General features: G+C 50.3%; 1 protein-coding gene and 1 non-coding gene across 2 annotated transcripts in view; both read left to right on the top strand.

The window, feature by feature from the left end:
- Window positions 1–12,214, top strand: part of GPR26 (G protein-coupled receptor 26) — a 22,275-nt gene extending 10,061 nt beyond the window's left edge. The window contains exons 2-3 of the mRNA XM_032609296.1: window positions 2,125–2,238; window positions 11,983–12,214. Of these exons, the coding sequence (XP_032465187.1) occupies window positions 2,125–2,238; window positions 11,983–12,214 (346 nt within the window). The remainder of the gene's footprint in view (window positions 1–2,124; window positions 2,239–11,982) is intronic.
- Window positions 12,215–23,293: 11,079 nt separating this feature from the next.
- On the top strand, window positions 23,294–23,374 carry LOC116742057. The gene has a single exon (XR_004346334.1). It is a non-coding gene; the product is annotated as a small nucleolar RNA SNORD35 (small nucleolar RNA).
- Window positions 23,375–25,664: the final 2,290 nt, after the last annotated feature.

Below are 25,664 nucleotides of genomic sequence, written 5' to 3' on the forward strand. Positions count from 1 at the left end.
CTCCACGCCACCTGTATTGTGCGTATGTCACAAGGGCCACAGGACTTTGGGAGAGGACACCGCAGACACCCGATGTAAACGGAAAGGGAGGAGACTTAAGACTGATTCTTGCTGTGTGGCTTTAGGCAAAGTCGCCCCTCTGTCCCCGCCCCTCGGCTTGTATTTTTCAGATTTTCTGAATGAGGTGATGCCCCAGTGCCTCCCCAGGGATGTGTGGTGACCCCAGTGAATTGACAGATGACACTCAAGGCTCCAGAGTCAGATGGCCTGGGTTCAGCTACTGCCATCACTTAGGGAGACCAGCCATCCTGGGTTGCCCGAGATGGAGGGGGGATCCTCCGACGCAGGCCCTTCTGTTTCTAAAACCAGGACGGTCCTGTGTAAACCATCCAGGCTGCAGGACTTGTAGTACTAAAACTGGGACAGTGCTGGTTATCCGGGACAAGTTGGTCACCCTACTGCCACCCTCACCAGATCACTGTGTGACCCTGAGCCAGTTGCTTAACCCCTCTGTGCCTCAATCTCCCTCCTTACCCGAACACATGAAGATTACAGTTGTATCAGTCCTTTGCTTATAGAGATGTGAGTATCAAGCAACAGAAGCATATGAACCCCCATCACAGTATCTAAGATGGCACATATTAAAGACTCAAGAAATGTGAGTTATTAATATTAGCTATTAGAAATTAATTCATAATGTTAGTCACGAGTAAGACAATTTCAGCCAGTCTGAAATCTGTCTTCACTGGGCCAGACTCCACTTCCCAGCTCTCTAAATTCCTGGAAAGACTCAAGTCAAGGGGAAAAAACATCCTGCAAGAATTTCAGGGGGCTTCAGTCCAAACTAACATAGCATTGTCCCTCTGTGATCAGGAATCGGATAAAGAAGAGTCTCGATTAAGTATTAAAACGACAGTTCTTGTGGAAGGAAGGGGAGGCTGCCCTGGCGTTCGTGCTGCTCACGGACCTGGCTTCTGTTGAACAGACTGACCTAATTGCGGTGCCAGGTCACTGCAGCCCAAGCCTGTCTCTGCCAAGTTATCGTCACTCCTGGGCAACCCGGTCCACAGTCCTCCCCGTCCAGTTTTGGAATCATATGATTTATTTGAAAAGTAAACAGTAGAAACACATGCCCACATTGGGCCCCATGGTCTGGCGCATGTGAATCCTTACGGCCGGGCTCACCTTTACGTGTGTGCGCCTTGGCCGTGGAAATGGACAGACTGGCTGTTGCTCGTGCATTTCCCCATGGCTGCAGGAAAAGGGTCGCAAGAACCACTGCTCCCAGGTGGCGTGAGCTGTCAGGTCTCGAAAGGCCGGGAGCAGAGTGGAGTCAGGAGCAGGGTGTGGTTAGAGGCGTAGGTGGCCATCCGCGGAGCTGTGGCCCCGATTCTCCAGGGACCTGGCCGTCCCGTGGCTTCACCGAGCCTCGTCTCTGAACAAATCAAGTGACTTCTCCTTCAATCACCTCATAATGCGTTACCTGTAGCTCCGGGCAGGGCTGAGGCTTTGGGATGGAAGAAACAGGGCTGAAGGTGTGGAGGAAAGGAAGCCCTGGGCCACACTGCACACAGAGTCCAGGCCATCCCAGCTGGAGAGGACCAGCTTTCAGTCACATGGACACGGGCTCAAGTCCCGCCTCCACTTACCAGCTGAGCAAATCATTTGGCCTCACTGTACTCGGGCAGGTAAAATCCACCTGGCAGGTTCAACTGTGGTAAAGGTAAGAATTAGATATTACTTAGGGAGTGTGGACTCGGGCTGGCCCATAGCACGTGATAAGTGAAGGATATAATGAGTTTATATTCGCACTTGCTTGGGTACCGTGCTAATCGCTTCAGGTGCTTCAAGCATTTAATTCTCAAAGCAGCCCTTTGCGGCGTCTTATTATATTAGTATCCACATTTTACAGATGATGACCCTGAGGCTTAGTGATGTCACACAAGGTGCCCAAGGTCACGTGCCTACAGCTCAGACTTGAGCTCAGGTCTTTCTGGCTCCATGGTCAAGTTCCTACACTCGCAGCCACTGCCTGCGTGTACAAATAGTAACTCGCTGTGACCTGGCAGGCCCCCCCCATGACTCACCTGACCATGACTCCACTTTTTTCTCTCTCACACGCAGTGTGCGGGAACGCTGTCTAGAGGAGCAGAAGAGGCGGCGGCAACGCGCCACCAAGAAAATCAGCACCTTCATAGGCACCTTCCTCGTGTGCTTCGCACCCTACGTGATCACCAGGTGAACTTGGCGAGCGGGACACGGGCTTGGGGCAGGTGGGGCGGGCACAGGGCTCTGGAGAGCGAAGCAGGGCCTGCGTGGCCTTTAGCCGTGGCCAGCCTTGCTTGGCCACATGTCTTCCAGAGGCTGGATCAGGGGATGAGAGCGAACTTGACAGGTTTAGTGAGAAGGGCACACACTTTTTCTCTTCAGCCTCAAATTCTTTTGGATTAGACTCCGGACCGAAAGGCAGTGAGACTCTCTCCCACTTGATCTCCAAATCACATCATTCTAACCGTCAGCCCGCAACCGCAGGAGACCCAAAAGGAGAGGACAGGAGAGAAAAGACAGGGGATAGCACCCTGCAGGAACTGGGTTCTTACTGCCCACTGAGTGCAGGAAAGCCCAGCTTGGCATCCTCAGCCCGGGCACCCTGCAGAGCCAGTGCCACGTGCCACATGTACAGGGACCAGGGAGCACGCTGCATGCCCAGCCAGGTGGGCCCACCTGTCCCACGGCTCCAGGGATCTGCCCCTGTTAGTTCAGGCAGTGTGAGCTTGTCACGTTCTCTCCCAATCCCCCCCCCCCCACCATGCCGGCCAAGGTTGCAGTGCGCTGGCCTCAGGGCTGTACGTTCCAGAAGCCAACCTGCTCCAGCTACAGAATTTTCCTCACACGTTGAAGCCAGCAAAAAAAAAAAAAAAATATATCACCCACTCAGTTTTGCTCACGGGAGGGGAAAATACCCACACAAATTAGTATCCAGAATGGCTTAGCTGTTTGGGAAGGTGACAATGAAAAGGACTTTGATGTTCTTTTAGAAGGTGGATGTGGAGCCTGAGAAGCAGGATCCGTGCAGGGTTTTGTGTGCATGCGCGTGCCTCTGTATGAAAGAGAGAGCGCACGGCCCATCCCCCTGCATCCCCCGGCATCCTCAGTTGGCAGGGACATGGAAGGGATGCCCTGCCTCAGCGTCCCCCAGAGTCGCACTCAGGAGAGGAGGGGCTCAATGTGCCCAGGTTCCCCTGTCTTTCCCTGTCCCTACTCATACTGAGCTGAAGCCTGGCCCCCCATAGCTCCACCTATGCCCCCCATCCTGCTTTCTGCAGCCCAGGAGAATGTCCGTCCTCTACTAACAGAGGCCCTGCCAATTTGCAGACAGTGAGCTGGGGTTCCCCAGAGCAGCCCCCATTCGCCAGACACTACAACCCCGGAGTGTCTGTCACTGTCTTTTCTGTGCATGCCACTCTCTCCGGGGGAAAGCCAGGGGGCCTGCATTTCACTTTAAACATAGGACATAGGACTGTCTGCAGGTCTCTTCATGGGTCTGCCCCAGGCCGAGCAGAGCCATCAATTCTTCCTTCTAGAACTGTCCGCTAGACCTCAGCGCTCCTGACATTTCTCCATGGGAGACCGTCCTGCACGTCGTAGGATGTTAGCAGCATCTCTGTCGTCTACCCACTACCCGCCAGCAGCACCTCTTCCCTCCTGCTCCCCAGTTTTGACAACTAGAAAATCTAGGCAACCTGGGGACCAGAATCACCCCCGGGTGAGAGCCCCTGGTCTAGGCCCGCCACGTCCAGCCAGGACGCCGAATACCATGTCATAGCATCTGATAGGGACGCGTCCCAGGCTTCTGAGGCAGGAGCGAGTGAAGTGGGCTTGGCTCTTCAGGGGGACAATCCCAGCAGAAGGGACAGCATGAGCCAGGTCTAGAGCCCTGCACGGGAGCCACCAGCCGCAGGTCCCTTTGAAGCACTTGAACAATGCTTGTCCAAACTGAGATGTGCTGTAGGTGTAACATGCACACTGGGTTTCCAAGGCTTAGCAAGACTGTATATATATATATATATATATATATATATATATATATATATATATATATAAATAATTAAAACTCTTTATATTGATTCCATAGTGAAATGGTGAAATCTTGGATATATTGGGTTAAATAAGATTTGTAATTAAAAGTAATTTCACGGTTTCTTTTCCCACCTGTGGCTCACCTTCTCTTTCTGTTGGGCAGGGCTGGCCTGTAGTCAGGGAATCTGGGGTCTAGGTGTGCCGATGCCCTTGCTCCCAGCTCCTTTTTTCCCTTGGCCTCTAGCTGCCCGTATCATCCTTTTCTGACCAGGAACCCACTGGTTCCCAGGATCGCCCTTCCGGCCACACTGCAAGAGTGCTCAGAAGTCCCCGGCTCCCTCCTCCCCTGTCCAGCGCCCTGCTCCATGTTGGAGTTTCTAAGCAGTGGCCAAATCAGTGTCTTCCTCTGTGGGGTCAGGTGCATTGAGGCAGGAGTCTTCGGAGGGTCTGAATGAGGGGACATCAGGTCCCAACGCTGGGTGACAGTGTTGCGGCAGAAGGTCCTTGTGCTTAATCCTCTTGAAATCACACCCCTCTGGGACCACCTCCCTCTGTCCACACCCCCATACCCCCCCTGCCGTGACCGCGGGGAGAGGAGATTCTGAGGAGGTGCCTAGTCTCTGTGGCAGCTGGGCCCCCAGGCACACCCCAGGGAGATGGACACCTGTGAACTTGCTCTTTGCATGCAGGGGAGCCCCCTGGGCTCCAGGTGTGTGCTGGGCACGGCCAGGATCACAACAGAGCTACACTTCCACCACCAGGGCAGCAAAACTGCCAAACAGGGTGGACTGGGGTGGGGGTGAGGCAGGATTTGCTCTGACACCCACCTCCAAGGAGCCTGACCCAAACTCGCCCATTGTACGCTGAGTCCGTGCTGAGAAGCACGCAGTGATTGTGGGGGGAAATCAGCATCCAGTAAGGAACCCATAAAACAATGCATGCAAGGCGTTCACCCTGGTATATCCTGCTGTCGCCAGCACTGGGGTCGGGACCGTGCACACTCTGGCCAGCAGTTGATCCTCCCGCTGTTCTCAAGCTGGTTTCCGAGTGCGGACGAAATCACCCCAGTCTCAGAAGAAGCTGAAGTCAGACTCTGCTCTGGAAACGTAGTTGAGAATTTAACGTCTTGCAGGAATTGATTCCTTATGGAGAACCTAGAGCTGTGGGTTATGGAAGTAGAAGTTTCCTTAGCAGTGTCTCATCCCAGGAGGGGAGCTGATTGCAGGCCACCTGGGGTCCACTGCCTGGGGCAAGCCTGCACAGTGTTCATAGGGATTCTGAAGCCAATCCAGTGAGTGATTCAGCCAGGGTTCCAGCCCGGGTCCCCCTGGAGCCAAAGCCCACGCGTGGGGCCCCTTGCCCTGCACTGTTCTGCTTCTCTGAGGGCATGGGGGTTCCCTCCCAGAGGATATAGGAGGGCACTTTGTGCCATGACCCCCTCAGAACCAGGAAGCTGCAGCTTCTGAGATGATAAAGTCAAGGTGTTCAGGTGTCACTTAAACGCCTCACTGAGCTGTCAGTGCAGAAACCGCTATTTCCCGAGGCTCCCCAGGGACAACCTCTATCCTAGCAGCCCGCCTTGCTACTCCCCCCATTGGAGCCTTATAGGTGGAGACGTGCACAAGCATGTGGGTTCACGTCAGGCCAACCGTGGGGGATGCTGGGAGCTGGCAGAATCAGAACGTCGAGAGAGAGAAGGGGCTTGTGCTGTGACACCTGCCGTCCCTCTAAGTTGATCAGGAAGGCCCGGCTGGCAGGGAGGAGGTCCCTTCTCTTTATTCCCAGTGTATTCACATCTGCCTGATAACTTTCTCAGACTGGGAAGCAGCATTCTTGGGTCAAGGACCATTCAAGTCTTCCAGTAGATTCTCAGGCTTCCCTTACTGGAGAACATGGAGTCTTTATAACCATACCTATCACTTATTCGACACTCGTAATGTACCCAGGAGGTACCAGTACATACCTGATTGCACCTAGTACAGCTGTCCTGCAAGGTGAGTGCTAGAGTCCTCATCTTACTGAGGGTCAGCGAGATGAGATGAGTGGCCCAAGGCCACAGGAGTAGTGACTGGTAGAACCAAGGGTTAAAGGTCAGTGCCAGGCCTACTGGCAATAATTTAGCCCTGTGGGCATGTTACATCTCCGAAGCCTGGGGACCGGGCACTGAAAATGTAGAAATGCTTATCTGCAGGCTTTTGATCCAACTTCCTATGCCCAGGCATCTTGGCAGGAACCCAGACATAGTACCCAGACTCCTGGGGGTAAAGGCACGTAGGTGAGTGAGTTCTTTCACCAGAAGCAGCGGTGGGTTCGTGTGGAGTCACCTCTGACCTCACACCTCGCTGACAGCAACTTGTGTGGACCTGGAGTGGGGCTCAGAGGCCATCAATGCTGGCAGCTGGAGCCATCGTCAGACTCGGTGGACTAACGCTGACGATGAAGCCAATACCTCTCAGAAAGACAGTTCCCCCAACTGCACCAACCAGCCGAAGAGCCCCTTGCACCTGCACTTTGTGGCCTGTCAGATGACAGAGGGACACTTTGGCAACCTCCACCCTCACTCTTAATAGGAGTCACTACCTTCTATTCACACACTCACACCGGTTCCCAGGTCCTCAAAGCCCTAGTGGGTCACATCGGGCTCTTTCCAGAGTGTCTGAGCATGGTCTGAGGATTTGCAAGACATTTGCCTCCAAAAGCTCTAATTACGTTTTTCTGAATTAAAACGTACACGTCTAGAAGCATGTGTGAGGCTATTATCTCTGCGGCGGTTCGGGCTTACAAATAATTACGGTTGTCCCAGATCATCGGAGTGGGGCTTTGAGGCATTTGTGGATCAGACAGCACCATTATTGTGGCTTTTCCGAGTCACAGAATTATGTCAGCGGGGTTTAATATGCAGGTGGCTGTCTGGTGTTAATATTCTCTTAATAAAATCCCTTTTCCCTGCTAATGTCTCATGAACATTTAAAACTCCAGTTTATTACTTACAGCTCTTCAAATATGCAGACCGGATTCTCCAGAAGTCTTCTTGGGAAGACACTGGGCTTGCTTCCCAAAAGCTATTCTGTGGCCCACGTTGCATTTGGTGTACAGCATGTGTGTGTGTGTGCGTGTGTGTGTGTGTGGCAGCGGGGAGAGATGATGGACGCACAGGAGGTGTAAAGAAGGGGTATGGATTTACCTCTTTAAATTCAAGGGTTGACAGTAAAGGCCTTGACTGCCCCCTGGAACCGAGTCAAGGAGCTGGGAGGGGCAGCCTGGCACCAGGAGGGCCTGTGGTCTCTGGTGCCCACAGTCCAGGGTTTAAATCCTGGCTCTTCTACGTCCAGGCCATGTGGCCTTGGCCCGTCACTTTGCCTGGGTTCCTCCTCTGTAGTGTGAAGCACAAGCAACACGGTCGAAGGGGGCGGGTGGGAGGTGCTTGAGACAATGTTTGTCAAGCGGCTGCCAAAGCCCTGAGCCTCTGGGGACACAGAGGAGGAGCTGGGTCTGGGGCTACTGGTATTACGGGTCTTGTTCTCATCCCCAGAATTTAGTTTCTTTGGAGAGTCCATTGTCGAGCAGAATTGAGACATTGGTTTCTCTGGGGGGTCCGAGAATGCCTGAGAGTTCTGGCAAGAGTACCCCATCTTCCTCCCGGGACCAGGAGGGTCAGGCCGGCAGGGGCGAGTGAGAGGTCCCTGTGGCTGAGGGGCCAGGGAGCTGGCTTCCTGGCCTGTCAGCCCTCTGCTGTGACGGCCAGCACAGAGACTTCCCGTGACCCAGAGCAGAGGGCCCTGTGCTAAGAGAAAGGACATGGCTCCTTGGAGGAGTCCCCCCGAACAAATACAGAGCTACGGGGTGCAGAGGTGGGGCAGACACATAGGACTTGGGGTGGCGGGAGAGGATGGGTATCTGTTCTCTGTCACCCTGAGTCAGAAAAATACCCATCTCTGTGCTCTGCTTCCGATGTGGTCCCGGGCCACACCCGGCAGCATTTCACACCTCCCACCCCAGCCAGGCTCTGACCAGACGTCCCCAGGTGCTCACAGCGCGTCTCTGAACCACCTGCGTCAGAGTCACCTGAGATGCTTGAGAAAGCAGACTCCTGCCCTGGCTTCCCCTGCCCTTGTCCTCCCCCCATCAACCCTCCGCCTGACCTCTCAGCCCAGGGGGTCCTCGCGGGAGCTGTGTCAGGCTGTCTGGGGCAGGCATGTATGCATTGTGAGCATGGAAGCATAAATGTTTCCCCCTGAACGGAGCCTGATGGCTGAGGTTTTTCCAGCACATACCTCAGGCGGTGCATGGAAAGTCACCTTGGTGCTGAATGGAAGGTGAGGGCAGGGGGCAGGGAGTGCTGGTTGCGGGGGGTGGGGGGGGGAACTCTGCTTCCCGGAGGGCAGGGAGGGGGCAGGGTCTACCCTTAGTACTCACGGGCTCCAGGAACTCCATGGGGCTTGGTGCCATGTTGGTGTTATGACCAGGGAAACACGAACAACCAGATCCTGCCTAACAACCCCCTACATCCCCACAGCGTTCCTTAGCGGATGTGGACCTATTTCCCAGCACTGCCGCCATAACTAGCTTCCACTAAGTGGCTTAAACAATAGAAATGTATGGCCTCAGTTCTGGAGGCTGGAAGTCCAAGATCAAGGTGTTGGCAGGGTGGTTCCTTCTGAGCCTGTGAGGGAGAGTCTCTTCCAGGCCTCCCCCGAGTTTCTGATGGTGAACTTGCAATCTTTAGTGTTCCTTGGCTTCTAGAAGCATCACCCCATCTCTGCTGTCATCCTCTTGTGGCGTTCTCTTGGCGTGCATCTGTGTCCAAACTCCCCCCTTTTATAAGGGCACGGTCACATCGGATTAGGGGCCCACCGTTCTCCATTAGGACCTCACCTTAACTAATTACATCTGCAACTACCCTATTTCCAAATAAGATCACATTCTGAGGTGCTGGGCGTTAGGACCTCAACACATGAATTTGGGGAGACATAGTTCAACCTACAGCAGGGAGCTATAGCGAAAGGAAACAAAGTCCCATTTTATTAACACCTGAGCCCAATAACCCCTAAACGCAGGGGTCTTGGGGCAGAGCTGGGGGCAGGGGCAGGAGAGGGGAGTTCAATAATCCACCATGATTCATAGCAGACAGAGAAGAGGCAGAGCGTGGCAGGCACCTAGTAGCACACGGTGACCCTGCTCCCGTGGAAACTGTGCTGATCAGAATAATAATGGCCCTTTCTTGGAGGGGAGGGTGTTTGGAGGAGGTGAGCAGAGCTGGATCTGGCGTGAGAAGTTGGGCTGCAGTGTTCCCTTTCTAAAAGATCATCTGGACGGGCCCACGTGATCATTCCCTGCCCAGATCTAGCATTAGAAAGAAGCAGTTGTAGCAATACGGAAGTCCCTGCCCCTGCCCAGTCCCCTTAAACAAGTGGGGACTTGGAACTGTCAGAGCTGGAACAGAGCAAAGCCGGCCACAGCAGGCACATGGCAGAGGGGTCCACGTGCCCAGGAAAATAAAAAAGCAGGTCAGCCAGCCACATCCGGTCGCGGAAGGGAGCATGCTAGCTTCAGCCTGGCCCGGGGGCCACACGGGAGCAGTGCCCGGGCCCAGACTGATCCAAAGCATCTCTTTGCCTGGAGGCCTTGATGGAGGCCAGATTCGGGCTTTTCAAAGCAGAAGTCGTGTACACTGTGGACGGGGCAAGTGACAGAAGTGCTGGGTAGCCCATAACCACTTCATGGAAAGGGGATTCTTGGGGCTGGAAGGGACCCCAGAATGCATCCCGTCCCATCTGCAATGTGGAGATTTGAATCCCATCATGGCACCTAGACAAGGCATGGGCTGCGGTTCGATGGAACTGGGTTTCCCCGTGGAGGAGATGCCGGCTTGCTGCTCCATCTCTCTGAGCCTTGATTTCTTCGTCTGTAAAATGGGACTAACGATGCCCATTCTGCAGAGAATAGTTGTAAGGTTAGAGATTGTGCACATCACGTATCTGGCCCAAAGGAGATACTTAACTGGGAATTATTATTACTGAGCCAGGCAAGTTCAGATTTTACATAAAATCTCTGAGAAGCAAATGCAACAGATTTTACCTCTTAGTTATCTAAATGGTGAAATTTTAAATTGTCCCAAATAGTTTTACTCTGTGAAATCTGCAGAACCTGCAAATAATCATTTTGATCTTGCTGGATGGTTGGATGATATATGACTCTTAATAAATCGTCCTGGGAGAGCCAAAATGCTCAGACCGAATTAGCAATGTATAGAAGACTAGACATTCTGGAAAAGTAATGTGGCATCCCATAGCAACAATGTGTTGGTATTCAGCTGTCTCATTGTTATTATTAGGTGTGAATTCTAAACTCGGGGGGTTTTGTTCCCTTAAATTCATCACTTCCCAAAGTAGATTTCTTAAAAGTACAGATTTCTCAAATGCCAACAGCTCCATTTCCCCATTCGGGCTCCCAAGGACAGGAGCAAAACCATGTCGGCATTACCCCCTTGGAGTCGGAGGGCAAGGGTGGATAGTGGTGCTGGAAATGGGATGCCTAATAGAAGGGCCTCAGAATGGATTCATTAAGGATCTATTCGAAAAGGGGGTCATTGCAGTGGGGTATCTCATCCCACCAGCTTCCTCCTCCTTCCTCGTCCTTACAACCTCAGCCCAAAGAAGCCTTCAGGAAAATCACTGAAGTTGGCAGCCCAGAGTCACAGCCCAAGCTCAGTCCTCTCCGTACCTGGGGTCTCACCTGGGCAGCCCTCCAAGCTGAGAGCCACCGCTGCCTTCCATCTTGCTGACCTCCATGCCCTCCCCCCGCCAGGTAGAATACAGGTGCTAGATCCCAGTCTGAGCACAGATGCTGGATTTTCCTCTACCACTGACTTGCTGTGTGATGTTGGGCAACCCCCTCCCCTGTCTAAGTTCTCGCTCAGCTCTGTGGCCTTTTCTACCTTATATTAATGCTGGGTAACATCCAAATATGGCCAGGGGTGCTGGACACACTTGGGAGAAAAGAATAAATGGCTTGATTTGGGAGAATTCTGTTTACACAGAGGAGGGCTTTTACTACCTCACAGCCTGGCCTTAGCACCACTGAATGGAGCTGTTCGATGGATACCTGGAGGACTCTCAGAACTGTGCCCCTTTGACACAGGAGCTGCCTCTTCCCTCACCTTCTTCCAAAGAATGAGGGTCACTTTAGGGTACCCTGACTACTGCTATAGCCGGGGGCCACCAGAATCCCAACCCTGGGAAGAAGCTTTTCCCACCAGCAGATTCTTTCCTGATGCAAGACATACTTTGAGCTTTGATGAATATTTGCAAAATTAATCTCAGCCCTTCCTCCCAGGCAAGCTCCCGTGGACGGCGGAGCTAGGATCTGAAGCCAAGAATCAGTCTGTCCTAGTTACAATGATCATAGACATGACCTTATTCAACTCCCCCTTTTTCGTAGAAAACACCCAGGCCCCAAGAAGGGAAACAACTTGCCCAGGGTCACACAGCAGGTCACCGGAGCAAATGGCCAGGGTGCAATTAGCTATTGGTGCAATTCTTAGATCAGCTTGGGTGCCTGGGTTCAAATCCCTGCCTTTACAGTTTACTGGCAAACTATCAGTATTTAACCTCCTTGGACGTCTACTTCCTCACATGTAAAATGGAGATGTCTAATCTACCAGGGTTCCACGAAATCACGTGTAAAGTGCGTCCTTAGCCCAGTACCTGGACTAAAAGAAGCGCCTGGAGAACGGCCACCATAGTTATGGTTGTAAATTGCTGTTGTCATTGTCGCAGGAGGAGGAAGCCTCAGAGAAACGTGAAGCGTGGCCGGGAAGCTGGGGTCAGGGGCTCAGGCTGGAGCCTGGGATGCGCCCAGCTGCGCTCTCATAACGAACGCCCTCCCCGTCTCTGTCCGCAGGCTGGTGGAGTTGTCCTCTGCGGTGCCCATCAGCTCCCACTGGGGGGTGCTGTCCAAGTGCTTGGCCTACAGCAAGGCCGCATCTGACCCGTTCGTGTACTCCTTGCTGCGACACCAGTACCGCAAGAGCTGCAAGGAGATTCTGAACAGGGTCCTCCACAGGCGTTCCCTCCGCTCCTCCGGCCTCACCGGGGACTCCCACAGCCAGAACATTCTTCCGGCCTCTGAGTGAAGGACGCTGCTGCTGCTGGAGAGCTTGGAATGAGACGGCTGGTGAGAAGAGGGGGCGGGAGGGCTTGGGGCGCCTGGGCGGACTCCACCGGCCGCCACCATCCGGCGAGCCCAGGGATTCCGTTTCTCTGGCTTCGGGGAGGGGGGGCTCCGAAGCCTGCTTCCCGGTTCCTCGAGGGCAGATGTTGAACTGTCCCTGTTTATCACCAAAGGATGACCAAGGGACATGCTGTGCGCTGGCTTTTCTCTTGGAGAAGCTCCTTTGAGCTCCTAGAGTCACCAGAGACTCCCCAGGAGTCACACCCCATCCGGTCATGACCAAGGACACACAGTGCTGGTGGCAGGTGGGGAAGCATGGCGTCCACCTGCTCACTAAGCCCTGGACGCTGGGCTCCATGCTGAAGAAAAGTGGTGACCCCCATGGGGCATCAGTCATGCTGAGAGTGAGGCTGGCAGTGGCCATTTAGCCCCACATCTGGCATGGCCACCCTTCTCCACATGTAGTGGTGGCTGCTTTAACCCAAATACCGTTCAGCTGGAACTCACTGACTTGTGCTCGGCTGGGACCCTTGGGCCCCCACGTCCAAGGGGAAAATGTTTGCCGACTAGTGTTGCCAACTGTTGATGACAAGTTGTCTTAGAAATGGCTATATTGGATTCAACTTTTATCCCTCTCTTCCCTCCCCCTCTGCCCCAAAGCTAGCATTTGTGTGTGTAGACAATCTTAGCATGAAACTGGTTTAAATAAGCAGTTATTACTACATGTAATAATGTTCTTTGTAGTCTGACCCGAAGTCACCTTCTTCTGATTCACATGTCCTAACTGTTGGAGCAAAGGAGAGGCAGGAGGACAGTGTCTGGCAGGTCCCCCACGCCGGTTTGTGACCTGAATTTGCAGGAGGCGTTTCACCTTGTCTCACACATCTTGTCCAGCGTGTTCTCTTAGGTGATTGGACAAGAACTGACCTGAGCAGGGTTTTAGCCTTGATTTTAAGGCACTGGGTTCCATTATCCTAAGGGTTCAATATCCTAGTTTCTGTAAGTCATCAACAGATAGTAGAGGCTTCCCAAGGAGATCCAGAAAGTGCCCTGTGCCCACGATGGGAGAGTGAAATTTTTATTGAAAACCGTAACTCTAAAACATATGCCAATTCACTAGCAGCCCCCATCTTGATTTAATAAAAACCAAGGTGAGTGGACCTTGAACTAAATTAAATGCTTTCTGCCCATCCATCTTTTTATTTTTATTTTTTTTACCATTTCAAATATTGTGTGAATGCTAAGAGCAGTTCTTGCTCTATCCTCCACTCTATGTGATTCCTCCAGGGTGGAAAGGATGGGAGCACAAGGCTTAGAGGGCTCATTCTCTCCTTCCTGCTCTGCAAAGCCTAACTTTGGAAACATAGAAGGGAGGACCCATTTCAATAGGGACCAACCAGGAAGAGCCTGAAGCTTTTCACTGCCAGATGGCCCCAGTATTGAAAAACGAAGTGTGTGCATGTTTGAAAAGATGGCGTCTTATTAACTTTAGCTCCTCATTTAGAAAACAAATCACTGAGCCTGGCCTACTCTTGTCTAGTTTCTAAGTTTGCATGGAGACAGACATAGCCTTTGAAGCCTTGCCACCTTCCCGTTGCAGCTGGAGGTGCACTCACACCTGCTTGGAGGAGCCAATGGCACACACCCCTTCCCAATTCTGTGTTCTGGGACATAAGCTTGGTAGCTTGAAATCAGCTGTGATGGGCATATTTATACCAAGAAAGTCAGTAAAGGCTACAAATCGGGCCTTTTTCTCCACTGAGAGCTCATTGCTAAACGCCTACCGGCACGTCACTGCCCAGACAGGACTTTGTGTGTTACTGAAACAAAACTGCTTGGATTCAGAGCACATTTGGCCACTCAAGTTTGAATCACAACAGACATTCTTTTCTGTGGCTCTTTCCTAGCCTCAGGCAGCTGTTCACCCTTCATTGTCCCAACATCAAAAGAACCAATGAGGTCGAGGACAAGCACAGAGCCAGGAAAATAAGCACAACTGAGTCTGACCATCTCCCTTTCACGCAAACACTCCTTGGGCAGTAGAGGCGTAGTGGCCCAGTGGATGAGGTCAATTGACAGTCAAGTTCAAACAAACAAATACGTTTTCATCAATGTCAGGTTGGAGGAGTAACTGTCATCTCCTCTTCCTGCTCCCTCTGTGGAGGCAACAAGTTGTACTCCCGGAAGCGACTCGATCCCTTTCACCTCTTCTTTAGTGAAAAAATAAGATCTGTTACCTACAGTGCCACGTGTCTTGAAAAGATGCATTTCATAAATTACACTGAACCTTAGGACTGCCAAAAAAACAATAAAACCAGTTGTATTGGCATCATGGTGACAACGCCCCAGATATGCCAGTCGGCTGGGTATTTTCATTATTATTTGAACACAGGCATCAAAACCCTAGGAGAAGTGAGAAGAAAATCGCTGCGTTGGCCATCAGCGTCAACCAACTCTGCTAGAATTACCTTTAGCCAAATGTTTATATACAGTCCATAAAATTCTCCCCAGCTTCTTTATTCCCAAGAGAATTATCTACCTCATTTGGTAATTTATCAAATGTAACATGGTAATGTGGATTTCTCAGGTAGAACACTTAGAAATGTCCAGATCAGCATCTATGTCAAGGGCCTGGGATAACTTCCTTGACGTCAGTCTAGAATAAGGCTTGATGTTGAAGGCCCGAACTTGGGTAGACAGCTGGGCTCGGTGTGAGAGCACCTTAAGAAGATGGAAACCCACATCCGGGGCTCAGTTTCTAGCCCTACCTGATCTGAACTTGTAGGTTTCAACCCCATCTGTGATGGCTTTTGCAGTCACTCTGCAACTCTAGCTTTTCTTTATGCTGCTTCTTAGAGGAGATTTCAGGGCCCTGGGAGCCACTGAGGGAAAAGTGTTGTGGCATCTCATGGTCCGCTGACCTCCCAAAGATGCTTGCCTAAGAGCCTGCCTATTTCTACCATGAAGCTGACTGGTGGGGGACGGGAAGTTGCCTTGACTCATCTCACACCAACTGTACATTCCTTCTAGGACTCAGCTCAGACTTCTGCCGCCATGAGCAATAAACCTCTCTCCTCATGTTTGTGAAGCTAGTTTTCTTTTTCAGGATGCCCTTCTTTCTGAGAGAAGATGGAAAGAACGGGCCAAGTCCAGGTCCTGGCTGCTGTCCTCTTACATACTTTGGTGCGGGTAGATGATGCCTTTGCAGGGCTGCAGTGGGACCCTCGGGGGGACCGCAGGCTGTGCATTTTTAGAATTTACCCAAATTCAACATCGACTAATTTGCCTGTGATTTCAACGAGGTTATTTTATCAGGTGCCAGAAATTCCTCACATCTGCTCGTATCCTTTGGAGCACTTGCACCACAGGGGAGAGAGAAGTCCTGGATATATTTGAGGCTCCCACTACCTTTCTGGAAGGTCCACAGCGTCTACAATGAAGCCACTGGCTCCTGAACTTTACTATCCACAAGAATCACCAAGAGACGTCGTTTAAAATTCAGATTCCTGAGCCCCTTCCCTGGAGATCCATCTAAGGAGGTCTGGCAAGGTCTAGGATTCTGCATTTTCAGACATCAGGGCCCAGGTGACTGTGGCAGGTGGACTTCAAGGTATCCTCCCTGAGGAAAAATGATCTTAGACACCTGGATAAGCTCTATGGAAAACGGACTCTTTCTAAATATCTAGGTTTCAGTCGTCTTCTATGGTTCCCTAACATGCCAAACAGTTCAAGCTCCAGCTTACTCAAGGGCTGAGTCATCTTGTCCCCAGAGGCACAAAATTGATCACGCCATGAAATTTTTAAAACCTGTTTTCACGAGGCTCTGGTGGAACGGGAGAAGCTGCCCACTCTACCTCCGAAGGCCTTTGCAAGACAGCCTCCTTCCTCTCTGTGGGGCTCCCGGCTGGTAAGCACGAGATGTGTTGGGTGTTGGCAGGGTGGCAGCACTCATTGGCTCAGACACTGTGTTAGAGAAAAGCGAGCCTGGCGCTCAGAGGGCCCCGGAGGGATGCTTGCTTGCGTCCTGACACAGACTCTGTCCGGGCAGCCTGGCTGGGGGAGTTGATGGCTTCTAGCCCCTTTGCTACTAACCAGAGCCCTCACCCCTGCCCCCTTCCAACCAGCTTCAGACCCGGGGGGCCGAGCCAGCCGAGGGAGGGCCAGAGAGAGACAGTGCTGGATGCCCACCCTTGGGTGTGGGTCTTCTGTTGGTTCCCCGCTTCATCCAGCATGGCTGACCCTGCTGGGTCCCCCACGAGCAGCTCGTAATAATGACAACCTAAGAGCCGGTGTGTCCTGAGTGAAGACTAGACACCAGACACCACGCTGAGAGTTTGGGGGTAGCGTTTCCACGAATCCTCATAATAATCCTACCATGTCAGTACTATTACTCTCTCCTTTTTACAGATCGGGCAAAATCTGTAGGTCCTCGGGCAGCATGTAGAGAAATTGGAGGGGCAACACAAAATGGGTCTCCAGAAGGGTGGGCTGGTACTGACGGGAAGTCCCCAGCTTCACCCGACTCTGGGCAGTTCAAGGAGGAGCAGGTAACTTTCCATCAGCAGCAGAGAACCCTGTGCTCTCAGCTCCTGAGCTGACACCCACACCGGCCAGCTGGGCCTTGGGCCCCTCCGGTCACGGCCACCCCTGGTCTTCTCTTTCTCTGCATGTGCTTCTCGGGGTGTTCGAGGGGAAGATGCTCGGCAGCAACCTCTGTACCAGAATTTATGGTTCACAAGTCCTTTTCAGCTACAGAGAATCTAACTGACTAAACGCTGTAGGTGTTTGCGGACTCATTGTCCAAAGAATTTTCCCGAAACTCTGGGCCAGTAGCCTTCACGAGCATTAGTACAACACAGCAGTGCCTGGCACTGAAGCTGACCTTTCCCCTTCACACAGATGCCGAGAGGTTAACATGGAGAAGCCCATGCTGACCTGGTGGCTATAGTGGGGAGAGCGTGGGGAGAGGGTGGGAGAGGGTGGGGAGAGGGTAGGAGAGGCTGTCACAATACCCACCTGTCACTCCTCTGACATTTACGGAGTGCCTTCTGTGTGCCCGGCCCTGGGCTGTGTCAGACTCCGGGGGAGACCAGAGATTACAACGTGGAGGGCGGAGCTGCCCTGGAGCAGTGTGCACAGTGTTGGGGGTGCAGGGGGAGGGCTGATGCACTTGGCGGGTGGGGGAGGAGTGTTCTGGAAGGTTTCCTAGAGGTGGTAGCATTGGGCCTGAACCTGCAGTAGGGAAGCGCCTATGACGAGACATGAAGGAGGTGTGAACAACGTGCCCAGTGGGGAGTCTAATGGGGCGGGAGCTTAGCGTGTGTCCGGGAATAGGATAGGTTGGGCACCTAAGAGGCGACATGACTCCTGAGACAGAGTGGATGTGATCTGTGGTCCTGGGGAGAGCACCGAGGTCTTGAACTTGGGAGTTTCCAAATTAGAGCTCTTTTAGAAAGAGAAAACATGGGGGGAAATCCACATATATTTAGCTATTGACAAATAGAGGGAAGAAAGAAAAGAAAGAAGACGGAAGGAAGGGAGTGAGGATGGGAGAGAGGCACTAAAAGCATTGCATTTAATTTGTGGGGCGTCTACATTATACAGTGAGCGGGAAGGAGGCATGATTCACTCTTAAGAAACCAACCTCATTTGGCCAGGGCATATCCCCTGATAATACACCCGAGTGGGAATAAAGGTATGTCTTCAGTAGGGAGTGTACACGTTCCATAGTAACACAGGGTCCTCATGGGCATGGCCCATACCCTGGAGACAACAGGAAGAACCCACAGCAGAAACAACCATGTGTTTGCAAATGTTACCCTTGTCCCAAGTAACAGTTCAGCCTCCCCCGCTTCACACCCATCTCCGGGGCTTGCACAACTTACTCATGCAGTGCGTCATGTAAAAATGCATCGAGCATCGAGGGTCCGTTATGCAGCTACTCAGTCGTAGCAGTGCGATAGTTTATCACGTATACCCACATTTAAGGACTTTTAAAATAGTTTAGGTTGTTGACTCCAAAGACTGTGTGTGCCCCTTGTGGAATGCGTGTGCTCTTAGGAGCGCTGACTCAGGGTGTTTCCTGTGGCCTTTCTCTTGCAGTCCTGGTGATTCTATAGTCAGTATCTTCATTACTCCCTGGCGTGGAAGAGTGGTTGCACGTGTTAAATAGAACCTAAAGTTCACGTTTCGAAGAGTCTGAAATCTGTATTTGGAGACAGGAATCCCACTGTGAATTTTGAGAGTCAGATTAGAGTCATCAAAGCCTTGGCAATAGCCCAGACTACTCACAGGAAATGTGTTTGGGGAGCGTCAGACACCATCGCAATGGACACAACTGATTGGTTGACCTGAGCCGGTCAATTTCCCAATGACCAGATCAGAGAGACAGCTCCTGCCTGGCAAAAATACCAAACACCCAGCCTCCAAGGGCTCTGTCCACCATGGCCCGGCGTTCAAGCCATTTAATACCAAATCTTCGCTTGAATTATTAGTAACCAAACCCCATGGTGTATTTGAATGCCAAGTCCCCTTGTAAGTTGAAATCATTCCAAACCTCAACAATCCTGTTTTATAGCAAGTTTGTAAACATAACCTCTTCTGGAACATTTGAGGGACATTTAAGGAGTACGGTGTCTCACCAACCCCTACAGGATTTCCCCAGGGGGAACCTTGAAAGTCCAGTGACAAATAAAGGAGGTGTCTTGCCTTACCCTCCTTACCACATGGGACATTTTTATAAACACAGGGACAGGCTAGTCTTTATTTTCTTAGGCTATAGCTCGGGAGAAGGAGTTCAAACCTTTGCCATTTGGATGTGCACGTCCATTGTAGTGAGGCAGCTCCTCGGAAGACATAAATCTGTCCCTCTGCTATGGTGTTGTGTTGAGCGGATGCCAGCAGACAATTGCAGCCACCCTCTGCATCCTCCCTAATGGAGCACAGCCATCTCCCACACAGAGCTTCATCCAGCCCTGTGTCCAATGGGAGAACCACCACCTCCCTGAGGCGAGACCGGTTAGATGCTACCCTTTGAACGCCAGAAGCTCCAAGTAATGAGTGCACCCAAGTTTAATTCTTTGCATTCCTTCAGTTTTCACAGATTTCATTATTTGGGGGGTTTGTGCAAAGTGGGCTGCGGGGACTTACTTGCACTGTCCATAGCTTGGACATCCAGAGCACAGAAGGGAGTCTGCACTAAGGAAACTGAAGGTATGTGCCAGCTAGTTCAGCATTCCACATGGAAATGTACTTTATATTTGGATACTTCAAAAATACTTTTGGAAGCCAAGATTTAGAAAACCTAAAGCTATTTCATTCCCGGGGGACAGAGGGATCTGCAAATGCCTGGCTCCTGTACAATGTTCTGTTCCTAAAGTCAGACCTATAGGAAAATGGGTGGGACATCTGTGACTTTATGTTGGAGCAAATGCACCTGCCACCGTGTGCCCCCGTGACTCTGCTTCCCTCTGTGTGCCCTTGTGGGCGAATGTTCACCAAGAGCTGCATACTAAGCGTAAAACACATGAAGCAAAATGTTACCATCCTCTAGTGTTTGTTTACATGGTAGTTTTTACTTTATTTTCTCCTAATTTATTAAACAGAAGTACAGCTCTGTTAAAACACACACACACACACACACACACACACACACACACATTACCAGAAGCCCTCCCCATGTGGCACTGTTACCTTTCGTGCGATACACTTGCCCACAGCTGTTTACTATTGCGATGGGACTCAGGACTGATGAATCCAAGGCCAATGTCGCCTGCTCTGTTTACAATGGCTTGTGTTTAGTGACTACATAGCAAATGTTGTAATAAATTTTTATGAGAGAATTATAAAATTCCTGTTATAAAATCTCATCCACACTTTGTTGACTTGGTATGAAAAAAGTTTTATTAGGCACAAGTTAATTGTCGGAAATGGTGGTTTTATAATTTCATGGTGGGACGTAAGTTTACATTTCTTTTTATCTTTCTATAGATCTTCCTATTTTGTACCTCCTTTTCTCTCCTGCTCCCACTGCCCCAGACACTCCTGACTGTCACACAGCCTCCTAGGGTTAGGTGTTCATCCTTTGGGACCATTTCTTTACTACCCAGGCCCCCCAGCAGTCACCCCTCCCATACACACCTGCCCAGGGACTGACTGGCATGGCCCCCACCCTCCTAAATACCAGGCAACCTTTGCCACTTTTGACCCAGTTCCTCAGGCTTTGCTAGATGACTAATTGCTGCTCAAATCCCAGAGAGAGAGCAGGAAGGGCCTCAGAAGAGAAGTCCCATATTTGTTGACTGCTGCAGTGTGTTGGGCCCCGTGCTAGGGACCTGCCACACACTGCATGTGCGTGTCCCCCCAGAATTCATATGTTGAGACCTAATCCTCAGTCTGATGATGTTAGGAGGTCATGAGGGTGGAGCCCTCATGAATGGGATTAGTGCCTTTATGAAAGAGGCCCTGGGAGCTCCCTTGTCCCTCAGGCACTGAGGGACACAGCGAGAAGACAGTCTGAACCAGAGAAGCAGGCTCTCACTAGACACTGAATCTGCAGGTGCCTTGATCTTGGACTTCCCAGCCTCCAGAACTATGAGAAATAAAGTTCTGTCATTTGTAAGCCATCCAGTCTATGGTACTTTTGTTATAGCAGCCCGAATGGACTCAGCCACAGTTCCTCACTGAAGAGTTCCAGAGGTGGCACTCTCATTTAGCAGCTGCAGAGACTGAGCTCAGAGAGGTTAAATATCCAGCCCAGGATCACACAGCTAGTAAGTGGGGCATGGAGGTTTGAACCAGGTGGCTGATGTTAAACTCCTGTTTTCACTAAATCCATGAAGATGTCTCCAAAACGTAGGGATGATTCAGCAAAACCTCTCTTTTTACAGTTGGGGAAACTGAGGCATGGAGGAAGAAATTACTTCCCAACATCAGACATTAGACCTCAAGTGTCCTATGATCTTAGGCAAGCAGCACAGAAACTCACATTTAGAAACTCTCAATCAAAGTTCCAACATTACCTTTGTCCTGGGGTCCACTGTGCCCCAGCTGCTGCTTCTTTAGAATGTAACCTCTTACCTAACCAAAGAATTAACTTGTAAAATTAATATCTTCATTCAAGCAATGTCTAAGAGCCAGAGCCCATGTGATGAAATACCAGCTTTGCACTAATTTACTGTGTGACCTAGAACAGATGACTTAACCTCTCTGTGCCTCTGTTTCTTCATACGTAAACTAGTGATAACAGTAATACCTGCCTTGCAGTCCTGTGGAGTCATCGTGTTCTAAGTGCTTAGAATGGTACCTGACACAGGATTAACAGTTCAGTCAACATTGGAGGCTAATATTGGACTTATCTTTCCAGATATCATCCTGTCCCTGTGAAAGGGGATCTTGGACTCACCTGGGAGGAATTCCTAGGAAAGGCAGGCATGAGGGAGACATCGTGGGTGAGGGGGCTAGGCCAGGGCCCCTTTATCTTACCCCACTCCCCCACACCACCCGTGCCCACAACACTGCAGCTTTATCCATTTCTGAGCAGATTTGCATGGCAGTCTCAAGCTTGACACTCAGTCCAGGGATTTTAGCAGGAAGACCCAGACATGATGCAGCAGGTGCTGCGTGGTGCTTGGCCTCCCCAACAGCCCCTCAGGACCCACAGTCCCTGTCCCCACCTCACTGGGCCTACTGAGGCCTCGAGAATGACCGTGATGCATGACGCATCACTGCCCTGCGTGTGCCTGAGGTGGGCTCTGGAGACGTGCTCTTGAGTGGGGTCCAGGCCACTGCTCTGATCGGGCTGAGCTGACACCCAGCTGCGTGGAGGAGGGCTGGAGTGCCCTCAGGGGAGTTGCATGTGGGTCACAGCCCAGCCCCCAGGAGAACAGGGAAGAAAGCGGAGGCTGTACCTGGGAATGGGATGCCCAGGCCAACAGGGGCTCCCTTTGCTACAAGGGGACATCTCCAGGGTCAGCCCCAGGAGAAAAGACCCTCGTGAAGCCTAAGGGTATGAAGAGTCGGTCTCCTGAGCGCCCACTGTGTTCCAGATGCCCCACTAAATACTTCCAAAGCATCAGCTCATTCAATCCCCCAATACTCCTGTGAGGCTCGTATTATTCTTACCCGCATCTTACAGCTGAGGAACTGCGATGGTTAATTTCATGTGCCAGCTTGACTGGATCACGGGATGCCAGATATTTGGCTAAACATTATTTGTTTTTTTTTTTTGCGGTACGCAGGCCTCTCACTGTTGTGGCCTCTCCCGTTGTGGAGCACAGGCTCCGGACGCGCAGGTTCAGCGGCCACGGCTCACGGGCCCAGCCGCTCCGCAGCATGTGGGATCTTCCCGGACCAGGGCACGAACCCGCGTCCCCTGCATCGGCAGGCGGACTCTCAACCACTGCGCCACCAGGGAAGCCCTAAACATTATTTCTGGGTGTGTCTGTGAGAGTGTTTCTGGATGAAATTAACATTTGAATAGGTGGGCTCAGTAAATGGGTTTACCCTCCCCAATGTGGGCGGCATCATCCAATTTGCTGAGGGCCTGAACAGATCAAAAAGGAGGAAGGAGGAACTTGCCCCTTCCTGCCTGATTGCTTGAGCTGAGACATCAACCTTCTCCTGCCCTCAGTTCCCCTGGTTCCCAGGACTCTGGACTTGGACTGAATTACACCACCGTCCTTCCTGCTTGCAGACAGCACATCGTGGGGGCTTTCAACCTCCATAATTGCATGAGCCGATTCCTTATGATGTTCCTTTATACACATACAAAGATATGTGCCTGGTTCTGTTTCTCTAGAGAATCCAGACTGTGTGGATTCAACCAGTAGGGATGGAGCAGCTCATGTGGGGTCACACGGCTGCTCCATGAAGAGCCAGCTCCAACTCTCTCACTCCCACTGCCTCTCACTTCTGCAGGGACCCCATAGTAAGGCTGGGAAGCGGTGTCCAGGGAAGCATTGTTTCCCCGCATCAATATCCCCACGGCGATTTACTGTGTCCCTCTTTGCTGACTTCCAACAAGAGTTAAAAATGAATATTTAGCAGATGGTGGCTTTTTCTCACAATGGTCTGTGAATGCCACTGTGGGCAGTGCTGATAATGCCCATGGAAATGAAAAAAATGAATAAAAATGAATATTTACAAGAGACACATTTCATCCTGGCCTCTAACTTATTTGGTTTGACCTTGTACAAAGCTTTTTACTCTTTCAGCTCTAAATTTTTCATCTTAAAAATAAAGTTATGGTGTAAGTTTAGACATATGTCAGTGGAAAAGAATTGAGAGTCCAGAGATAGATCCACACACACATGGTCAATTGATTCCAACATAGGTGCTAAGGCAAGTCAGCAGGGAAAGGGTGTTCTCTTCATCAAATAGTGCTCAGAGATCGGGACATTCATATGCAGAAAGAAATAATAAACCTTGACCCATACATCATCTGGTGCACCAAGTTTAACTTGAAATGTATCATCAACCCAAATGTAAAGACTAAAAATATGTTAATAAAACTCCCAGAAGAAAACATAGGAGAAAATCTTTGCAACTCTGGGGCAGGCAAAGATATCTTTGATAGAATGCAAAATGTATGACCATAAAATAAAAAACTGATGAATGATCCACATCAAAATTTTAACACACTACTCTTGAAAATACCATGAAGAAAAATGAAGATGAGCTACAGAATGCGAAAAACATTTGCAATATATGTGTCTAGCAAAAGAATTGTATCCAGGGCTTCCCTGGTGGCGCAGTGGTTGAGAGTCCACCTGCTGATGCAGGGGACACGGGTTCGTGCCCCAGTCCAGGAAGATCCCACATGCCGTGGAGCGGCTGGGCCCGTGAGCCATGAACACTGAGCCTGCGCGTCTGGAGCCCGTGCTCTGCAACGGAAGAGGCCACAACAATGAGAGGCCCGCGTACTGCAAAAAAAAAAAAAAAAAAAAATTGTATCCAAACTAAATAAGAAGACAACCCAATAAAAAGAGGCAAAAGATTTAGACAGGTTCCTCCAAAGAACATTCGCTCATGACCCACACACACAAAAAGATGTTTAACATTATTAGCCATCAGGACAGTGCAAATTAAAACCATGATGAGATGCAGCACACAGGGAATGGCTGGAATTAAAGACTGAGAATACCAAGTATTGTGAAGAATGGAAAACAACGGGGACTCCCATACATCGTTGGTGGGAATGCAAAATGATGGAAAACAGTTTGGCAGTTTTTTTATAAAGGTAAACATACACTTATCATATAACCCAGCAATTCCATGCCTAGGTTTTTTCCTAGGAAAAATGAAAACACATGTCTGCAGAAAGACTTGTATAGCAATGTTTTTAGTAACTTTATTTGTGATAATCCAAAACTCAACACAACCCACACATCCATCAACAGGTGGAAAAACGATTGGGGTATATTCATGTATGTGAAATGATTTATTAAAAACAGACAAAACTAAGCTGGAGGAATCAGGCTCCCCAACTTCAGACTATGCTACAAAGCTACAGTAATCAAGACAGTATGGTACTGGCACAAAAACAGAAACATAGATCCATGGTAGAGGATAGAAAGCCCAGAGATAAACCCACGCACCGATGGTCACCTAATCTATGATAAAGGAGGCAAGAATACACAATGGAGAAAAGATAGCCTCTTCAATAAGTGGTACTGGGAAAACTGGACAGCTACATGTAAAAGAATGAAATTAGAACACTACTTAACACCATACACAAAAGTAAACTCAAAATGGATTAAAGACCTAAATGTAAGACCGAACTCTATAAAACTCTTAGTGGAAAACAGAGGAAAAACACTCTTTGACATAAATCACAGCAAGATCTTTTTTGACCAACCTTCTAGAGTAATGAAAATAAAAACAAAAATAAGCAAATGGGACCTAATTAAGTTTAAAATTTAGGTTTAAACTTTTTTTAAGTTTAAAATCTTTTGCACAGCAAAGGAAACCATTAACAAGATGAAAAGATGACCCTTAGAATGGGAAAATATATTTGCAAACAAAGCAAAGGACAAAGGATTAATCTCCAAAATATACAAACAGCTCATGCAGCTCAATATTAAAAAAGCAAACAACCCAATCCAAAAATGGGCAGAAGGCCTAAAAGACATTTCTCCAAAGAAGACGTACAGATGGCCAACATACACATGTAAAGATGCTCAACATCACTAATCATTAGAGAAATGCAAATCAAAACTGCAATGAAGTATCACCTCTCACCAGTCAGAATGGCCATCATCAAAAAATTCTACAAACAATAAATGCTGGAGAGGGTGTGGGGAAAAGGGAACCCTCTTGCACTGTTGGTGGGAATGTAACTTGATACAGCCACTATGGAGAACAGTATGGAGGTTCCTTAAAAAACTAAAAATAGAACTACCATATGACCCAGC

The sequence above is a fragment of the Phocoena sinus genome, chromosome 16, assembly GCF_008692025.1.
Source record: "Phocoena sinus isolate mPhoSin1 chromosome 16, mPhoSin1.pri, whole genome shotgun sequence".
NCBI lineage: Eukaryota > Metazoa > Chordata > Mammalia > Artiodactyla > Phocoenidae > Phocoena > Phocoena sinus.